The sequence below is a fragment of the Dermacentor albipictus genome, chromosome 4, assembly GCF_038994185.2.
Source record: "Dermacentor albipictus isolate Rhodes 1998 colony chromosome 4, USDA_Dalb.pri_finalv2, whole genome shotgun sequence".
NCBI classification, from domain to species: domain Eukaryota; kingdom Metazoa; phylum Arthropoda; class Arachnida; order Ixodida; family Ixodidae; genus Dermacentor; species Dermacentor albipictus.
Window position 1 is genome coordinate 45428883 of NC_091824.1, and position 17541 is coordinate 45446423.

The 17541-nt window shown below is 45.7% G+C and overlaps 1 protein-coding gene across 7 annotated transcripts in view; it reads right to left on the minus strand.

Moving 5' to 3' along the window:
* LOC139059068 (E3 ubiquitin-protein ligase TTC3-like) overlaps positions 1–17541 on the minus strand; it is a 181445-nt gene that overhangs the window by 93814 nt on the left and 70090 nt on the right. For all 7 annotated transcript variants that reach the window (XM_070536921.1, XM_070536920.1, XM_070536916.1 and 4 more), the window contains 3 exons: positions 16387–16478; positions 9682–9780; positions 5112–5252 (listed from right to left, as the gene is read on the minus strand). In XM_070536921.1, the coding sequence (XP_070393022.1) occupies positions 5112–5252; positions 9682–9780; positions 16387–16478 (332 nt within the window). The remainder of the gene's footprint in view (positions 1–5111; positions 5253–9681; positions 9781–16386; positions 16479–17541) is intronic.

Below are 17541 nucleotides of genomic sequence, written 5' to 3' on the forward strand. Positions count from 1 at the left end.
AACTGCATTGCCATCGCCAATGACGCTGCAAATGAATTCTTGAACGCTACGCACTGTCAAAACAAGTTTTATGTGTATTTTTTCATCAAAATATATACTGGTATGTGCCTAAAATTGTGCCCCAAATAACTGATATCAGTGATTACATGTTTTTGTCTATTTAATAGGTAAAAAAATTATCACACAATCTTTAGAACTATATCAATACGAAACCAGCAAAGCAGTGCATGCCACTGATATGAAAAATTTTCAGATCGAAAAATTCGGGTTACTAAATATACACCAGCTTTTGGAAGTAACCACTGCAGGTGTAAACACTACTGGGGGTGCACATTGTGTTGCGCCATAAAAAACTAGGTCCTTAAATATCGGCATGAAATGAGCAAGTCTAGGACAAATGTGTTAATGAAACTGTCATTCAAGAACTTTGTTTACATTTTTCTACATATGCAACGGCCAGTGAAAAATCGCAATGGCGCTGTCATTTATTCTAATGTATTACGAAGGAGCAGCTGTCACCGGTCGTGTATCGTGAGTAATTGCAACGAAATTATTGTCCCAACAGAGAGAAGTATATGAAGCCGTGCTGCAAAATATACGAGGGCGAGTCAAATGAAAGTGAGCCAATGCGAATTTATGACAAACAGAGTACTTTATTTGAAAGTAGTCTCAATCAGCATTTAGACATTTGTCCCATTGCCTAATGAGTCGGGTGATTCCCATCTCATAAAACTCCTTGGGTTGCTGCTTCAAAAAATCTGCAACTGACTCTTTCCCATCATCATCCAATACGAATCTGTTTCCCTTGAGCTGTTCTTTCATGTCCCAAAATGTGGAAATCGCAAGGCGACAGGTCTCAGCTATATGGGGGATGTTGCAGCACTTCCCACTTGATCATTGCCAGTTTTGTATTAACCACATCAGTGACGTGGGGACGGGCATTGTCGTGGAACAATTAAAAATTAAATTGTGGGATTTTACGTGCCAAAACAACTTTTTGATTATGAGGCACGCCGTAGTGGTGGACTCCAGAAATTTTGACCACCTGGGGTTCCTTAACGTGCACCTAAATCTAAGTACACAGGCGTTTTCGCCCCCATCGAAATGCGGCTGCTGTGGCCGGGATTCGATTCCGCGACCTCGTACTCAGCAGCCCAACATCATAGCCAGGTCATGGATCAAGATGACCACATTCGTCAATTTTCCACGTCGTTTGTTTTTGATTGCAACATGCAGCCGATCCGGCTTTTCACAATATCAGAAACGATTGATAGTCTCTCAGGCTTTAGCAAATTCCATCAGTAATGGCCCCTGACGATCAAAAAAAAAAAAAAAAAAGTCAACACTTTTCCAGCGGAAATGACAGTCTGCTTTCTTTTGGGGAGGTGAATTCGAATGTTTACACTGTAAGCTTTGCCGTTGTGCTTCAGGCTCGTAGTAGTGGCACCATGGTTCGTCCCCGATCACAATTGCAGACAAGAAGTTGTCACCCTCGTTGTGATGCCGGATCAGATGAGTTAAGGCAGCGCCGAACTTCTCCATCTTGTGGCGGTGGTTCAAAATATTGGGCATCCATTGCACATACAAGAGCCGATAACCGAGATGCTCATGAATTATGGTGTGAACCGAACCACGACTGTTGTTCATACGCTCTGCTAGTTCCTCGATGCTTATCCTCCTTTCTTGTCTCATCAGCTCATCAACCTTTGCAATTTTGTTGGGGGTGGTTATACGATGGCTTTGGCCCAGTCTCGGATTGTCTTTGAAACTTTCACGTCCTTTCAACCGTTTGCTCCAACGTGTCACAGTGGCCAATGAAATGCAATGTTCAACGTACACGGCTGTCATACGGCGACTAATTTCTTTTTGGGAAACACCTTCAGCTATCAAAAACCTCACGGCACCACGCTGCTCAACGTCTCAAGCATCCATTATGTCACGCCACCATGTTCAACCCCGTGTATGAGAGCATTAAGGAACATTTACCCTCACACCTGCGTGTCACTTTTGTACATGAAAAAGGCCTGTGTGTTTCGCGCATGCCTCGCAGATAACGAACGGAACCTTTATTTCGTGGGATAGGTTGGCTCACTTTCATTTGACTCGCCGTCGTTCATTAGAAATGCGAATATACAAATGCTTGATAAAGGGCAAAAGTGTCCCTGGAAAGAAAGTTCACAGTACGTAAACACAAAACCTCGCAACAAGATATTTGAATATACGTATAAGTCTCCAATAAATCTACGTATCTAAGAAAAAGTCACTGTATATAATGCGTCAAACAAGGAAAATAAACATGTTACCCAATCACAGGTTCACGACATCCTAGATCCCGCCCCCATTCTATCCACTCCCCCCGATGTACCACGCGCGACGGAAGGCGGCGCACTTGCTCCCCGTTTTTCTCCTTTGCGCACACAAGACATAGCCACCATCGTCGGCTCAACCATTTGTAGCCCCCCCCCCCCCTCTTTTTCACTCGCACAAACAGCAGGCGGCGCGTAGTCCCGACGTTATTGCCCTTGGACTTCATACGAAACATGAGGGCGACGCCGACAGCAGGAATGCGCCTGGGCCCTATAATGTAAAACTATTCCAATATGTTTCTATTCCAATCTCCTGACGTCAAATTTGTGTAACCACCGACGCAAGCACCGGGCAGTCACCCGAGGGGTTGTCTGAACGCACCAATAAAATGCTCTCCTCGTTCATAGGAGGTCACTTTTGTTTGCTTGAAAAACGAATAACATTGCCAACACTGAGCAGCTTGTCGTATTTAATTGGCTGACAAGAGGCGAGGAGAACGCTCAAGTGGAGAGGGATTCGATGGGGCAGAGCCAGTGCACTGAAAATCGATAACCGGATGAAGAGGGTGGTGCCGGCGCCTGAGATTGGTTGGCTTTCCCTTACTTAGCTTGCGGTGACTGGTCTAAAATCGCGGCGGCATGCAATGGAAGCTCAAGAATGACGCTAAAAGGGACAGTCAGCAAAGAAGAGCTGGCAGAATGAGGTGGTAAACATGCCGAAAGTGCTCGAAAACGTTACACGGCCACGCAAGAAGTTTTATTATGCGCAAATACACCCATGCTCTCCGGCACGTGCAAGTAGCCAGCGCGTGAGTGATCGGCGGCCGCCATCTTTGATTCCTTTTGGAAAAAGGCAGCCTGCGGCTATTCAGAAGAAAATTCAGTTTTATTTGGCAAATTAATGCATCTTTAATGCGTACACGTCACTTTGACGCGGCGAGTTTTTGTGGTTTTGTGACATCGTGTGGCAGGCAGGTGAAGTAGGTGCAGCCCAGAAACTTTTGGCCAATAGCCAGAGGCTAATGGCGAAAAGGTGTCAAATCAGAAACAACTGTTTCTCTTTTTCCTGTCAAATCATGCATAATCAGTGTGTACACATCATATCAGATGGGGAGGTATCACAGTTTTCGTGATGTCACGTTACAGACAGGTGAAGTGGGGGTGGTCGAAAAATGCTTTTGACCAATCGTGGAGGGCTGATAGCAGAATTGGAATAGAAAAGTTTGGAATAGTTTTACGTTATAGCGCCCCTGGAGTGTTCATATAATTGCTATCGCAATAATATAATAATGGTATCCGGCAACCGAAGCGTGCAGTGGTTGATTACTTCCCGCAAAGGTAGTAACAAGCTGGCCCCATACGACTATTCGCTGCACCTTAACAATGTATATTTTTGTTCTTTTGTGGTACGGGAGCACACACACACACCAAAAAAAAAAAAGAAAAACCGCGAAGGAGAGTATGTTGGCCACAATCCAAAGCATACTTTGGCCCCTTAATGTGGCTACCGAATGAACATTGAAGAAAACGTGAGACGTTTGGTTCACCGAGAACTAAACGCATATATTGCTCGGTATCCTATACTGGGGCGAGACAAGACTTTCCGGAGATGTAGCGCTCAACGAACGCGGTGCAATCTGTCGAGTCTTCAAAGTGATGGCAGTGGGTGACCATTGTTTCTTTTTCTCGTCTACTAGCCAGAAGGTGTCCAAAACTCTGCCAGGTGAAAATCTACTCGGCCAGAGAAAACCAAACGCGCACTGAAGTGCATAGTGCAGTGATCAGGGCAACACAAGAAAAACGCATGCGCTCTGGCAGCCCGCTGGTAGGATAGCGAGAAATAAAAAATTATGAGGCTCAATGTGTCCTCACGAATAAAAGTCAAAGTAGAAGAAATAAATAAGAACGTAGTTACCCTGGCTGGCCTTAGTGTCTCGACAATGCTTGTGTAGGTTAAAAAAAAATGCTGATATTTTTTTTATGCGACATGACGGCACAAATGAACTATCACAACGCTTCGTCTCATCGGATCTCACTGCGTGTTTTGTCAACATGTCTGATAGTGTGTTGATTTGGCCTGTCTCGTATGTTCCGATCTAAGAGTTTAGAAAGGTCAGTGCACCTTAGGCGTGAGATGTTTATAACAACATTAAACCCACAAACTTCCGCAATTGAATCTCTGAAGCACAACTTCAGAAATGTCAATGCACGTTTCGCATCGAAAGTTTATAAGAACGTTATGCCCATAAGGTTTTGGAATTAAAATCTATGCGCTCCGTAGCTTCCGCGGCGAGCCCGTCCGCCACCAAAACGCCCTTGAAACTGTGTGCTTGGATGGTACTGCTTGCGTTATGTGAATCCCGGTCACATAAATCCAGCCCGAGTTCGCAATGTTCGCGGTGAGATGTCTTTTCGCGCGTGAAAAAGACGTTCTAGACAAAATCCAAAATGATTTGCGGAGCCGGGGGTCGCTTTGGTCGATGGTGCATGGACATCACGAAAAATTTCAGGTGGGGCTGAAGCCTCATAAGCCCCCCCCCGCCCCCCCCCCCCGGCTACGCCCCTGACTGGTACCCATCCTGCTGTGCATGTTGCTCCATCTGCGTTCGTCTTGGTCAGCTTGTTTTACATATATACTGCCAAGCACAAAACAAAAAGACTGACAAGCGCGCATTTTTGCATCAACAACACTGCTATGGCCATGCCTCTTGCACTAGCACTGTGCAAAGAGCTGGTTTCCAAGATTACACCGAGTGCCTTTCCTGAAAATCCCAAATGACATGCAGTGAAGAGATATGTGCTCACTGGTAGATGGTCTCGTTCACATCAGCGCTGTCCGCTCCACAAATTCTGCCGTGATGTTGAAGGACTGCCTCCAGGGCGGCCTCGTTGTTCCTCAGTCCCTCGGGAATGTAGAAAGGAGCATCGGGGTCAAGCTCTGGGATCCTGGATATGAGAGCAAAGGCCCACTTTGTCAATTTGTACACAGTTCTTGCATGTACATTTTTATTTGTATGGAACAGTAGCTGCACTGTGCAAAAGAACACGGCTAACTAGATCACCTTAACAAAATAAACTAAGTTTGGATGTACTAGCAAACTGAACCTCTAAAATGCCAAAAAAGCCACTATTACCTCGACAGCAGGTGTCTTAATCCAGAATTGAGGCAAAAATTAAGGAAAGGCAACGCCGCCTTTGCAATCCCACTGCAGCTTGCCGGAGTATTTCTGTTTTGTTAAGCGCGGAGACAGATGAGAGGTGCGTCACCTTTGCCCAATGCTTGTGCAAGCACACGTTGCGAAAGAGAAATCTGGGGACTGCAACTAGGTACTATGGAGGAGTACGCAATTTGCACCGTTTGTCCCTAGCTGATGGCAGTGTGTTCTACGCAAAGACCGGCACTTAACTTCTGCCCAAACAGCATCACAGCAGCAGACACATTGTCCGTCGTGGCGAAGCCTACAATACAACAAATTTGCAGTACAATATTCATTGGTCTGTGGCCACTAAAGAGCTAAGCGCTCGTCCTGCACTTTGCGCCGAGTTGCTTCACTCCCCTTGACAGGAACCCTCCGTGTCGGGCCTGGCAGTGAAGCATAGGTAATGAACTACTGCTGTAGAAGTCAAAGAGGCAAATGATACAATACCGTATTTACACGATTATAAGTAAGTCACCCCCCCCCCACCTTCAAATCAAGTGGCAGGAAAAAAAAAAAAGCATACCCGTGGGTGCATTCCATAACAAAAATTTAATAGTAACTGGCATGGTCACCGGACTACTCGTCCTCACTTGTGCAATCGTACTCACTAGTGCTGCCATAGTCACTGCCGTCAGGGAGGCTCTTTTGACATGTCCAGTTGATATAAGTTTGCAGTCTTCTGCCGCCAGCAACTTGTACTCAAGGCGGAGCAGGTCCTTAAAAGGCGAACATCCAGGCTTGTCTCATGACCATGTTGCATGTCAGTTGCAGGGACTGACCACGCATTTCAGCGTCGTATGCCTCAAGCTTGGCTTCCAGCTCTGGAAAGCATCCAGACTTTGGCCCGTGGAAATCTTTTCGCTTGCCCTCATAGGTGAAAAGTTTGCTTCGCTGCAGTCACCACTTCACACCACCCATTAGGAAACATCAAACTTGCAGCCCGCTGTGCAGTTATTTGTTTCTTCAGCGTTAACCCTCTGAGGGCCGATTTCTTTTGCCATATGCGACCGCCCAGGGATCAATTTCTTTTATTGCAGATTCCAATTCTTCTTAAGGACTTATTTCGAAAAAAATTTAACACAATTTTTCTAGGGTGACCGTAAAGAGAGAAAGAAATATTTTGTGTTGGTATATATGTACTCTTCATTCATGAATAATAACAATAAAAAAGGAAATAGCTTATAAGGGTTATAAATTTGATGCATTTTTATACACATAGTTCAAGGCCTTAAAAATGCACACATGAAAATATTTCGCAAGACTCAAATGTTCCTGCTCTTGCACTAATATGCACATCCATAGAGTAATCGAACTGCGCAGGCGTGCGCACTCAAGAAAACTGTGTGGTTGTGTGCCCGTCAAAAAAGCAAAATGTGTGGCAAACTTTCGCTTATCTTAATCTTATTGCCAACCAGAGACGATTAGTTTTCGCGAGTGTCAAAAAAAAAAAAAAAGCAACGGAAACGTATGCACAGTGGGATCATTCCTATGCGCACCCCTGTGAGCACTGAACGACCGAGAAAGAGGCAGTCGCCCTTTGAGCGATTAGGAACGACTTAGCCATCAGTCTTGCAAGCGCAAGAAACTGACACCACCTGCGGAACAAAACCTGAACCGTCGCCTGCCCGCGTGCGCACCAATGCGACAGCGGTAGTATATAGAGGCGCGGGAGCAAATTAGCTCTAAAGGAAACCATGCAACAAAAACAAAGAGAGGGAGGAACGCGAATAAAATTTCCTGTATTCCCCCATAGTGGCAGCACATGACAGAAAAGAAAAAGTTAGGAAATGGCGCACTTTCTAAATGTATAGACGGCGCGTCGTAAATATATGGCATCGACTATTTTGGGACTTGTTCGTGGTGCCGTATATTTACGTCATTTACCCTCAAAGAGTTAAGGATGGCAGCCCTCTTGAATGCTGCTGTGAACGAGCGCCGAATGTTTTGTAGACTCGGAGCACTCATGACGACTGAGGAAACATGGAAGTAGCATGTAGCCGGCAGTCAAATCAAACACATGAAACTAAAGAGCTACAGGGAAAGAGAAACACGCGAGCGGTGTCTGCTCTTCCAAGAACTTTCCAATACTCCCCACAAGCGTCGCTGTTCTGAGAGTGCCGCCGCAAATGGAAGGGCGGCACTTCCATGAACTATCGACACCCCCAAAGAGTGCTGTGTGCACTGTACAACTCTCAAAAATGTTGAAAAACCCTACCAAAAAGTGAACAAACGCGTGGGATAGTGAGAAGCTGCGAGTAGGACCATAGAACAAACATAAAATTGTAACTACGTTGTAGCTCCCCTGATATCCCGTTGGTCTCACTTTTTTTGCGGAGCCATGTTTTGCGGAGCCATGATCCCCCCCTCCCCCCCCCCCCGCCAACTTTATATTTTCAAAATTTAAAACAGAGGTCAACTTATAATCATGTAAATACGGTAATGCAGATTAAAGGAAGGGGGAGGGCAGAGTTAAAAAAACACTTGCCAGGTTCAATTTGGCAACGGACCTCCCAATCATGAGCACAGTGCTGCAACGACTGCTACGTCACAAAACCATGAATAGAGGGCCAGCTCAGTGCGGAGCATTTATCTTCGGCCTCATAGTACAGCTCGGCTAGGGACGAATGGAGCAAAACACATCCCTTCTCCGCAGTGCCTAGAAGTGCAACACTGTTTTTCCTTGCAACTCAAGCATGTGCACACGGATCAGGAAAACACGGCGTATCGCTTGCATATCTGCAACCTTGACAAAATGGAAATATGCAGCTCGCCATCCCGTCACGAATTTAGACCGTCTGCACCCGCTTAGTATTTTTTACTGGTAAAGATAACTTGCAGTTTTCTAAAGGTGCCAAAGACTAAGGTTAGAAAGCTTAGACAACTTTCACACCACCAAATACACACCAGCCCAAATACAAAATACTCAGATTCGTGACGTCCCAGTGATGTACAGGCCCTGTGCAACCTCTAACTGCAAAATTAGCGAAAATGCAATTTGAAAAGAATGCTTGATCAGTCTATTGAACTAATTTCATACTCCTCTTTAAAGGGGCCCTGAACCACTCCTCGGGCTTGCTAAAAAGCACAGTCCGTGGATAGCATACGCTGCTGTGAACATCTCAGCCAAATTTTGCAGTTATGCGCGGCGCATGAATCTAGCAAGCAGAGTGCAAAGTCACCTTTCTCACAAACACTCTCTTTTCAACAGAAGCAAGCTCCTCACTTTTTTTTGGAAGCTTTATTCCGTAATATAGCGGATTCCCCATATGCATCTGCAATTGGCCAATAGCTGACATAAATAAAAAGGGTATATGGATCAATGTGCTTCTTCCTACTGATACTGCGTATATCTGTTGGCACAGTTCAATAAACAGACCGAAGAAAACAAGAACCTGCTTTCAAATTTCAATAATAATTACATACTTCTGGAAGAAGCGTCTGCTCAGTTTTGGCAGAAGCCGCCCTGCTTATTGGTGGTTTAGTCGTTGGGTTTTGCTTATTTCGAGTAATTCTAAACGCTCAACTAGCCTCAAACCACGCAAAACTTAAGGTCAGTCCACGTGCACACCTGCCAGCAAACGCCCACTCCTGGTTGCTCCTGGTTAGACGCCTTGGCACACTTGGCATCGCAATGAGCTCCAAAATGCGCAAGTCAGAAGTGGCTACTATCCGACGGTCAAGCTGGTGCAACTACCCCTGTTGTGCATGAAGCAAATGCTGCAGTTGGACGTAGCTGCTGTCTCGTGTGTAGCGTAGATACTGCAGCTGCTGCGGGGTGCAGCAACAAGTCCACTGACTGAGGGCACCGTAGCTCGCTGAGGATAACAACGTTTGGCGTGCCATAGTTGCGAAAATCGGGAATAATGGTGTCTACACGAACATCAAAAATCAACATTGGAATGCACGTCACGGTGATGTTCAGTAGGTGGAGCGATGTGGGCACAGCCTGCTCTGGTAGCCTTCGCAGTGCAAATAATTGGAGAAGGAGCAGAAGCACAATGAACGGTGTGTTTGATCGCCAATAATTCTGCTTCTGCTGAACGCATTGAAGAACATATTGCGGCAAGGTATTTCTGAAATAATTTCTAATTGAACTTCAATTGACTTTCTCGACTTAGATAAAGAATGGTTCAGCACACCACCTTTACTGTTTCTTTCAAAATCCCAAAACTTACATCTCTTTCTGCCTTAGACAGAAAGTCCTCCAGTCACCATGCTCTTCAACAGCATTCTTGTACTCGGCCAGCCTCTTGATTCTTTCCTTATATTCCGAACTGTAAGAAAGAAAGAAAAAAAAAGAAGAAGAAAGTGACTTTTTCATGCCTGTGTGGTCCTGGCAGCTGGCTACAAAAAACCGCTGACAATTTTTGTGTTGATATGTGCAAGGATCAACATTGCTTGCGGATTATGCTCCGCAGTGGACAAGAGCACCCAGAATGTGCAAGCAGTGAAGAGAGGCATGTGATGTGTTCCCTTCGGTGTGTTCCAATTCTGACCAGCGTTCTAGACGATCTACGTTGACAGCTAAGATGACAGCTTCGAGCCTTAGCAATGAACCATATTTGGAACTGTCCAGAAGCTGCCTTCATGATGTTGCGTCACCTTGCGTCTGCAAGAAAAACCTACGAAAAAGAACATATTATCGCAGTATTTTAACTGTGTATGCGAACCTATCAAAAACACAATGTCACTTACATTAAAGGGCCCCTCACTAGGCCCTATAGCAAATTTTGGTTATATGCTGGAAGTTGTTACGTATCCTCGAGGGAGCGCTCTGCCACAGATATTTTTCAAATCGGCTCATTAATAGCAGAGATAGAAATATTTCAGTGTCATGAACTTATGATTTCAGGAGGCGAGCTTCACCGCAAACATAGACGCCCTTTCCACTTGTCCCGTCTAGCCTCCGCAAGCGAAATTGCTTCCCTGCGTGCTCCCGTAACGGACCTCAAGAATCGTGTGGAGCATACGTCACGGGCCCCGTCTTCATTTTTGTTTTCTCCTCCTAGCTTTTCTTGTGGCGCAGCGCACTTCCGCTGATGGCGTCGCATGTGACCTGTTGAGATTGTCTCATTTCGCGCAGCAGACGATTTTGCGGGCTGTACATGAGGACATCCGACTAGCGGTATAAGTCTGTGCTACACGAATAGTGAGGAAGACACAAGTGGATCACAGAGCATCATCCTGCACTGGCATATGGCAGAAAATTACATAGCGTGTGGCTGCACGATGTGGGAACAACCAGACGAAACAGAAGTACATCTCTCTTGCTGCAGTGCGAAGCAAAACAAAAACATGCAGACATTCGGTTTGTGTGTTTTATTATTTCTCTAAGCTTTAATTCGTTAATTTTAGCAACATACTACACAAATAATAGATGTTGGCTTGAATAATTCTCTAAGTCGTGTGTCACCACGAGTGACGTCACAGCATGAACACGTGTACATAGGTGCACTAGTACGTGTACGTCATCCTCCAGCTTGGAGCACGGTGGCCTCGAGGAGAAGGAAAAACTGCATTCGATTTTAAATTTCAGATCTTCCCACGGCGCGTAGCGATGTAATACTTTAAGACACGATCATTATCGCGCACTGTACACTCTGCGCTTGTCGGCTCAAAATGGTCAGACGTGGTGAGGGGCCCTTTAAGCACATGAGAAAGCATGGCAACGCTTCCCTGTGAGCAGATAACCTTGCCGTTGAGTTTAAAAGCATTCTGCACAACCAGCACCTTGTTTGGACAGCAAATTAGCCTGCATCATTTTTGAAGCCCAATTTGTTTTTTCCAAAGCTGTCCCTTTTGCCATCTTAATCAGAAGTGGAACGAGACTTGAGATGGCCGCTGTCTGCAAGTTGTCTATTTAGCCAGCTATGATGAGCATTTGAACACAGCCCTTAGCTGTACTTACCTTTCTTTGTCTTGCTCAGAGTCTGTGGCTGTAAGCTTTCCAACAAGAGCTTCCTGGGCATCGCCATAATGCCCTCTATACTTAGTTTCATACGAGCAGGCAGTGTGCTGCGGACGCTGTGCAAGTAGTGCTTGCCATGAAAGTCTTACTTTACATATTGCAAAGTGAACGCAGTGGAGTTGTTTTTATGTAAACGCTCTCTAGAGAATAAATGCACTTTGCATATTAGAACTTGTAAACAAAAGGCTACGCCAGATGACACCACATGTGCACCTTTGTGTGATGCTATGTACCACATTTCAGTCACGAGCGCAAGCAATGAACTGTGGCTGTCACCCCTATAAAAGTGCCACACCACTTATCCAGAGGTAAATACAGTAGAGCCTCGTTGATACAATACTATTTCATGATTTCTCAGTGCCAACGCTCAAAAACACAGAAAATGACCCAACACAGTTAGGCTTTTTTTTTACCTGTTAATACATTCGCGGAATACACTACGATACTTTGGCACCAATGTTCAGTACTATGCCAAACTGCGATTGTATGATGTGATTTCAAAAGACCACTAGGTCCCATGTAAACAAGAAGAGGCGCGAGGCAAGCGCAACTGAGAGGGCAAGCGCCCACTACTGCAGCTTCCCTACAGTACTCGGCTACCTGTGTCACGGAAAAAGTATGGCACGAACTCTGCTTCCTATTCCAGTACCAGCAAAACTATTCGTGGGTCGTTGCACATTGCATCTGTAGATATGCGATATGCATCTTTACCGCTTTGTCTAACGGTGCACATGGCATATTGCCGTTCGAAGCGTGCTGCATGCTTTTAAGAAATACACAATGAAGAATGCCAACACTACACCAATGCATAAGAAGGGACATTATACTAATCCATAACAGAGACATCAAGGAATTCAATTGTAGGCCCATTAGCTTGTTTTCAGTATTGTATAAAATATTCAACAAGATAATCTTCGATAGAATAGGGACAACACGACTTAAATCAATCAAGAGAAGATGCTGGCTTCAGGAAGGGACATTCTACAATGGCTCACTTCCATGTCAGCCATCAGGTAACCGAGAAATCTGCAGAGTACAATCAACCCCTCCATACGGCTTTCATACATTGTGAAAAGGCATTGCAAAATCAAGAAGTAGACGAGGCATACGTGAATTTCTTGGGAAACATATCTACAAAGATTCTACACCTACCTTGGTTCTCCACAAGAAAGATAGAAAATTACCTATTGAGAAAGGGGTCAGGCAAGGAGGCAAATTTTTTTCTATGCTATCCACTGCATGCTTAGACGTATTCAAGCTATTAGATTGGGAAGGCTTAGAAGTGAGGATCAAGGGGTGAATATCTCGACAACCTTCAGTTTACAGATGACATTGTCCTGTTCAGCAAAACCGAGTATGAATTGCAACAAAGGATTGAGGAACTTAACCGAGAAGGTGTAAGAGTATGGTTGGAGATTAATATGCAGAAGACAAAGATAATGCTCAATAGCCTTGCAAGGGAACAAGAATTCATGATCGCCAGTCAGTCTCTATATCCTGTGCAGGGGTAGGTTTATCTACGTTAACTACTAACAGGGGACTTTAATCATAAGGAAGTTTACAGAAGAATAAAAATGGGTTGGAGTGCACATGGCAGGCTTGCCACATCCTGACTAGGAGCTGTCAAGAACGGCGAGTTGCGCAACAAGATTGCCACCTTGCCACCCGATTACGACAAGGGGTGCAAGACGCGCACCTCCCCGTCTCCGTCGCTGCAGCTGCGAGGCGTTCAAAGAAGCGACCTTTGCGCTGGAATCCGCCGCCTTCCTCCAGCCCCTTCGACATTGTGACGGGACGAATTCGGTGTGTGGACAATGATTCCAGAGTTCCTCAACGCGGGGCTGATTTGACACGCCTGGAGAAGCTACCGCGGGAAGACTTATTTTTGTGCTTCTCACGGTTCGGAGTGGCTCGGAACAATGAGCGACGCGCGATCGACAACGACAGTTTCCCGGAACGGCACCCCGTGCGGTTGCCTCCGTGTACGGAATGTGTGTGCCTTTGTGTCTGTAAACTGGTCTTCAGAGCAGCTGCGAGTTGGTGATGTGTAAACGAACAGCCGCCGCGTCGTAGGACCGGCGGATCGAGTGTATAAAAACTGTGGTTGTGCGAATGTTGGACACACTTCTCTTGAGCAGTCATGTTAGACTGAGTCACTTCTCTCATGCAGTCCTGTTGGACTAATACTCTTTTTCTCAAGCAGTCATGTTAGACTGAGTTAATTTCTGTAAATAAACCCTTTTCCCCGTTCTCGATGAGAAGCAGTTCTTGACTTCATCAACGATCTCAGCGTAAATAAGTTGGACGACGGCATGGGCCAGCTACCTTCGAATTCATGCCGTACTCCAATCTTGGCAAAGGACCACGGACGAAGGGATTGAGCCCCCAATCCTGACAGAGCTTACCACTAGCACTGAAAAGAAAGGCGTACAGTCAATGCATTCTACTGGTGCTAACATATGGGTGGAGGTTGACAAAGAAGCTTGAGGACAGGTCAAGGACTGCGCAATGAAAAAAAGTTAGGTGTAACATTAGGCAACAGGAACAGAGCGGAGTGGATAAAAGAGCAAACAGGAATAGCCGATATGACAATAAGAGGGAAAAATGGAGCTGACCAGGCCATAGACCATTAGTCACAGAATGGGTGTCAAGAGAAGGGAAGCCAGAGTGTCTACTGAGTTTACATTTCCAAATTGCCTTAATTTTCCACGTTTTCCCCAAGTGCCTTTGCAATATTTTCTGAGTGACACAGAACTTTGTTTTATGTCACGACGGTCTTCCTACGTCATGTCACCCAATGGTGTCACTCTCTAGTAAGCATGTTAAAAAATAAAAAAAAAAACTACTTAATCCAGTCTGAATAGTAAGGAGTAGTGTTTATTTTATTCAAAAAGAAAACAGAAGGAAGGGGTTAGTAAAATGCACAGCGAATAAAATATCTTCAAAAGTAAATAGTAAAACCCATTGCAAACTGACATCCTTAACTCCGAATAAAAAAAAGATGCATACAGAATATTTTTGAATATGAGCTATTTCTATTAAGTAATAGCAAGCTAACTGGTATGAGGCCCGAACTTTATCAGAAGTGAGATTCTCTCAACAGCTGGTAAGTCAACCTCGACTGTCTTGACATACTCAGCCTGCGCACAACACCATTTAAAGAGCTTTTTTTTTACTTGGATGAAGGACGCCTGCATCTAAGTGTCAGCCAACACTGCTTTTAGAGTGCAAGCTCTCTAAAAAAATTGGTGGCGTGCTTCCTTCCCCGTTCATTTCTCAATGCGTAGGTCCTTTGCCTTCTTGTTCTCCTTAGGCTGCGCATTCACCACATGGACTATTTGAAGCATCCTCTTGGACAATTGTGCAGTCAGCGTCCGATTTTTCGGATTCCCTAAGAGGTTGACAAAACGTAAAAAAAAAAATGAATGCATGCATGTCTTTTACAGCCCTTAAAGGTTCAAATCGCCACAGGCATGCCCGAAAAAGTTCTGAAGGCCTGCCAGTACTTATTAGGCATGTCAGTGCTCGTACTGTGATAGAAGATGGCGGGTGTACGTGCATAATTAAGGAATACATACTGTGTCCCGTGACAGCTGCCCCCTCCCACACTTGTTATGCTTCACAGCATAACGTTGCTGTAATGCGGTGAAGCTAACTTTCGGGAACTGGCATTATGCAACGCGTCATGCTTTCTCAACTTCGAAGCCAGTCGCGATGACCGCAAAGGCGGCGTCGATAGCTGGCAGCAACGAATTCTTTCAATGAAAAACACGGTACAGAACGGCAAAGAGCTTAAGCTAGGCCCAGCAATGCTGCGGTGGAGGCTACGGCAGCCAGCGGATCTGCGTGCGAGTGTGCCGGTTCGAGGCAGCGAGGTTATCAAAATGGCGGCAGTTGTGGCTTTTATTAATGCCGTTTCGGACCTGCGGTCACAGCAAAAAGTCCGGAAAATCATACGGCAAAGGGTTCTTGTGTCCGAAATGGGCACCTAACTGACGACATGAAAGCACAGATTTTGCAAACCGACTCACCTATATATCGCTGTCGTACACTGAGAGTTTGACCAACCAGTTGCAGCCGCTTGACATTTGCGTAAATAAGGACAGGCTTGTAGGATTGTAAGGAATAAGGATTGTAGCCTATCCTTGTAGGATAGGCTACAATAGTTTTAAACAGGCCGGTTAACAGGGGAAATGCATCAGCTAACCCTGACGGGCAGTGTCAAGCGTGTGTTTCGAGGGCAAGTCGTGGCTGGACTGCTGTGGCCTGGAACATCCCAGACCTAATCAGACAAGCATTTCTAACCCACTTTATAGCGCTGAAGATTGTGCCCTGTGTGAAGAAGACAGCGACAGAGCTCAGACAACAATGAAAACAATGAGCACAGCGATGATGATTGCGAGTGAACTCGGGCAATTTCATGGCTGGTGCGGAATACTGGTGTAGGAAGAGTTATGGCGGCCGACAAGCCACGCAGTCACCCCTAGATTTATTTTGCAAAAAAGCGAGAAGATGGAGAGCAGTGCGGCGGCTGTGGTGACTAGCCCGGTCCAGAAGGAGAGTGCATTCTGTTCTGTCCGATGCTTGGGACCCAAGCCACCAGGGATATGCAGTGAAATGACAAAGATGACCCCCCCCCCCCCCCCTCACTGTTTCCTGTAAATGATACTTGCCTTGTCTGGCTGTTTACTATTTCTTTGGGTCAGCTTACATTCAAGAAATGTTTTTTGTAACTTTTTGACCTTCTGAATTTTGAGAGTTGGCTTAGATTCGAATGAATACAGTACGTGATGAATGCGGCTATTCACAAGGTAGCAACAGCAGCCACAGTCAGCGAAGTTTGAGAGCATTTACAAATAAGTCATTGCTTAAAAAAAAGTATATCCAAAAGATGTAGAATGCTCAGACTTACTAAAGGAAGTCGCCGGCGTCCAGCTCCAAGACACGCACTGGCTTGCTCCTTTTCTTCTTCCACTTCTTGGCTCTCCCGTCCATGTGAATATCCTAAAGTTGATGGGCAGATGCGAAGGCACCAAACATTTTATTTATTTCAAGACCCTAAGGGTCCAAAGGGCAATACAGAGAGAAGTTGGTACATACCGTAAAAACCGGAATATAGGTCGAACTTTTTTTCAAAAAACCATCGCGAAAAGTCGACCCTCGACTTATATACCGGACATTGGCGGAAAAACTACGGAAGTCTTGCAACAATGGGCGGATGAAGTAAACAGCCGCCTTCGCCATCGCCATCATCAGCAGCGCGGCGTTGGTTCTTTATTCTATGGCGTGGCGACGTTGTGGCACCGGTATTTTGCGTTTCCACTGTCGCAAAGTTATATTAATTAAAGGCTGCATTTTCATTTTGTTTCAAAATGAGCGGAAGCCGACGTCAATTCACTGTCACCTTCAAGAAAAAGGTGATTGAGTACGCGGAAGCCCACGGCAAGCTGGCGGCACAGCACGAACTTGGAGTATCCGAAAATAGCATTCGGTAGTGGCGGAGGCAAAAGCAACGTATTACAACTTGCAGCAACCAAAAGAAAACGTCATTTCGTGGCCGGATCGCAGCGGACTGCTGAGATGGAAGGCAAGGTTGCGGCGTCCGTCCGAGAGCTGCGTGCAAGATCGCTGCCTGTTGTCGAATTGATTCGTTTGAAAGTGGTAGAGATCGCACGCGCAAATGGACTGGACAGCGAGAAGCAATCGTCATCCGACTCTGTTCAAACGTGTTGCTCTGATTCGGAGTAGCGCTTGCGGACTTCGTGCCCTTCTGTGTACTGTACACCCGACGAATTTTTAACAGTATTGCGCGACCATCGATCCGCGTGTTTGTCAGCACCTTTTATCATCACGGCACGGAGCGGCGAAATAGCGAAAGTAAGGGGATGTGTACACATGCGCGTATCTCGTTTGTTTCACTGCTCAGCGCCGTTGATACGGTGTTGACAAGCACGCGGGTCGATGGTCGCGCGATACCGCTAAAAACTTGGCCAGGTGCATATGCGAGCAGCATTTAAATAAATACTGTCACCATTGTGCAACCCGCTGAGTCGCATTTGTTTATAGG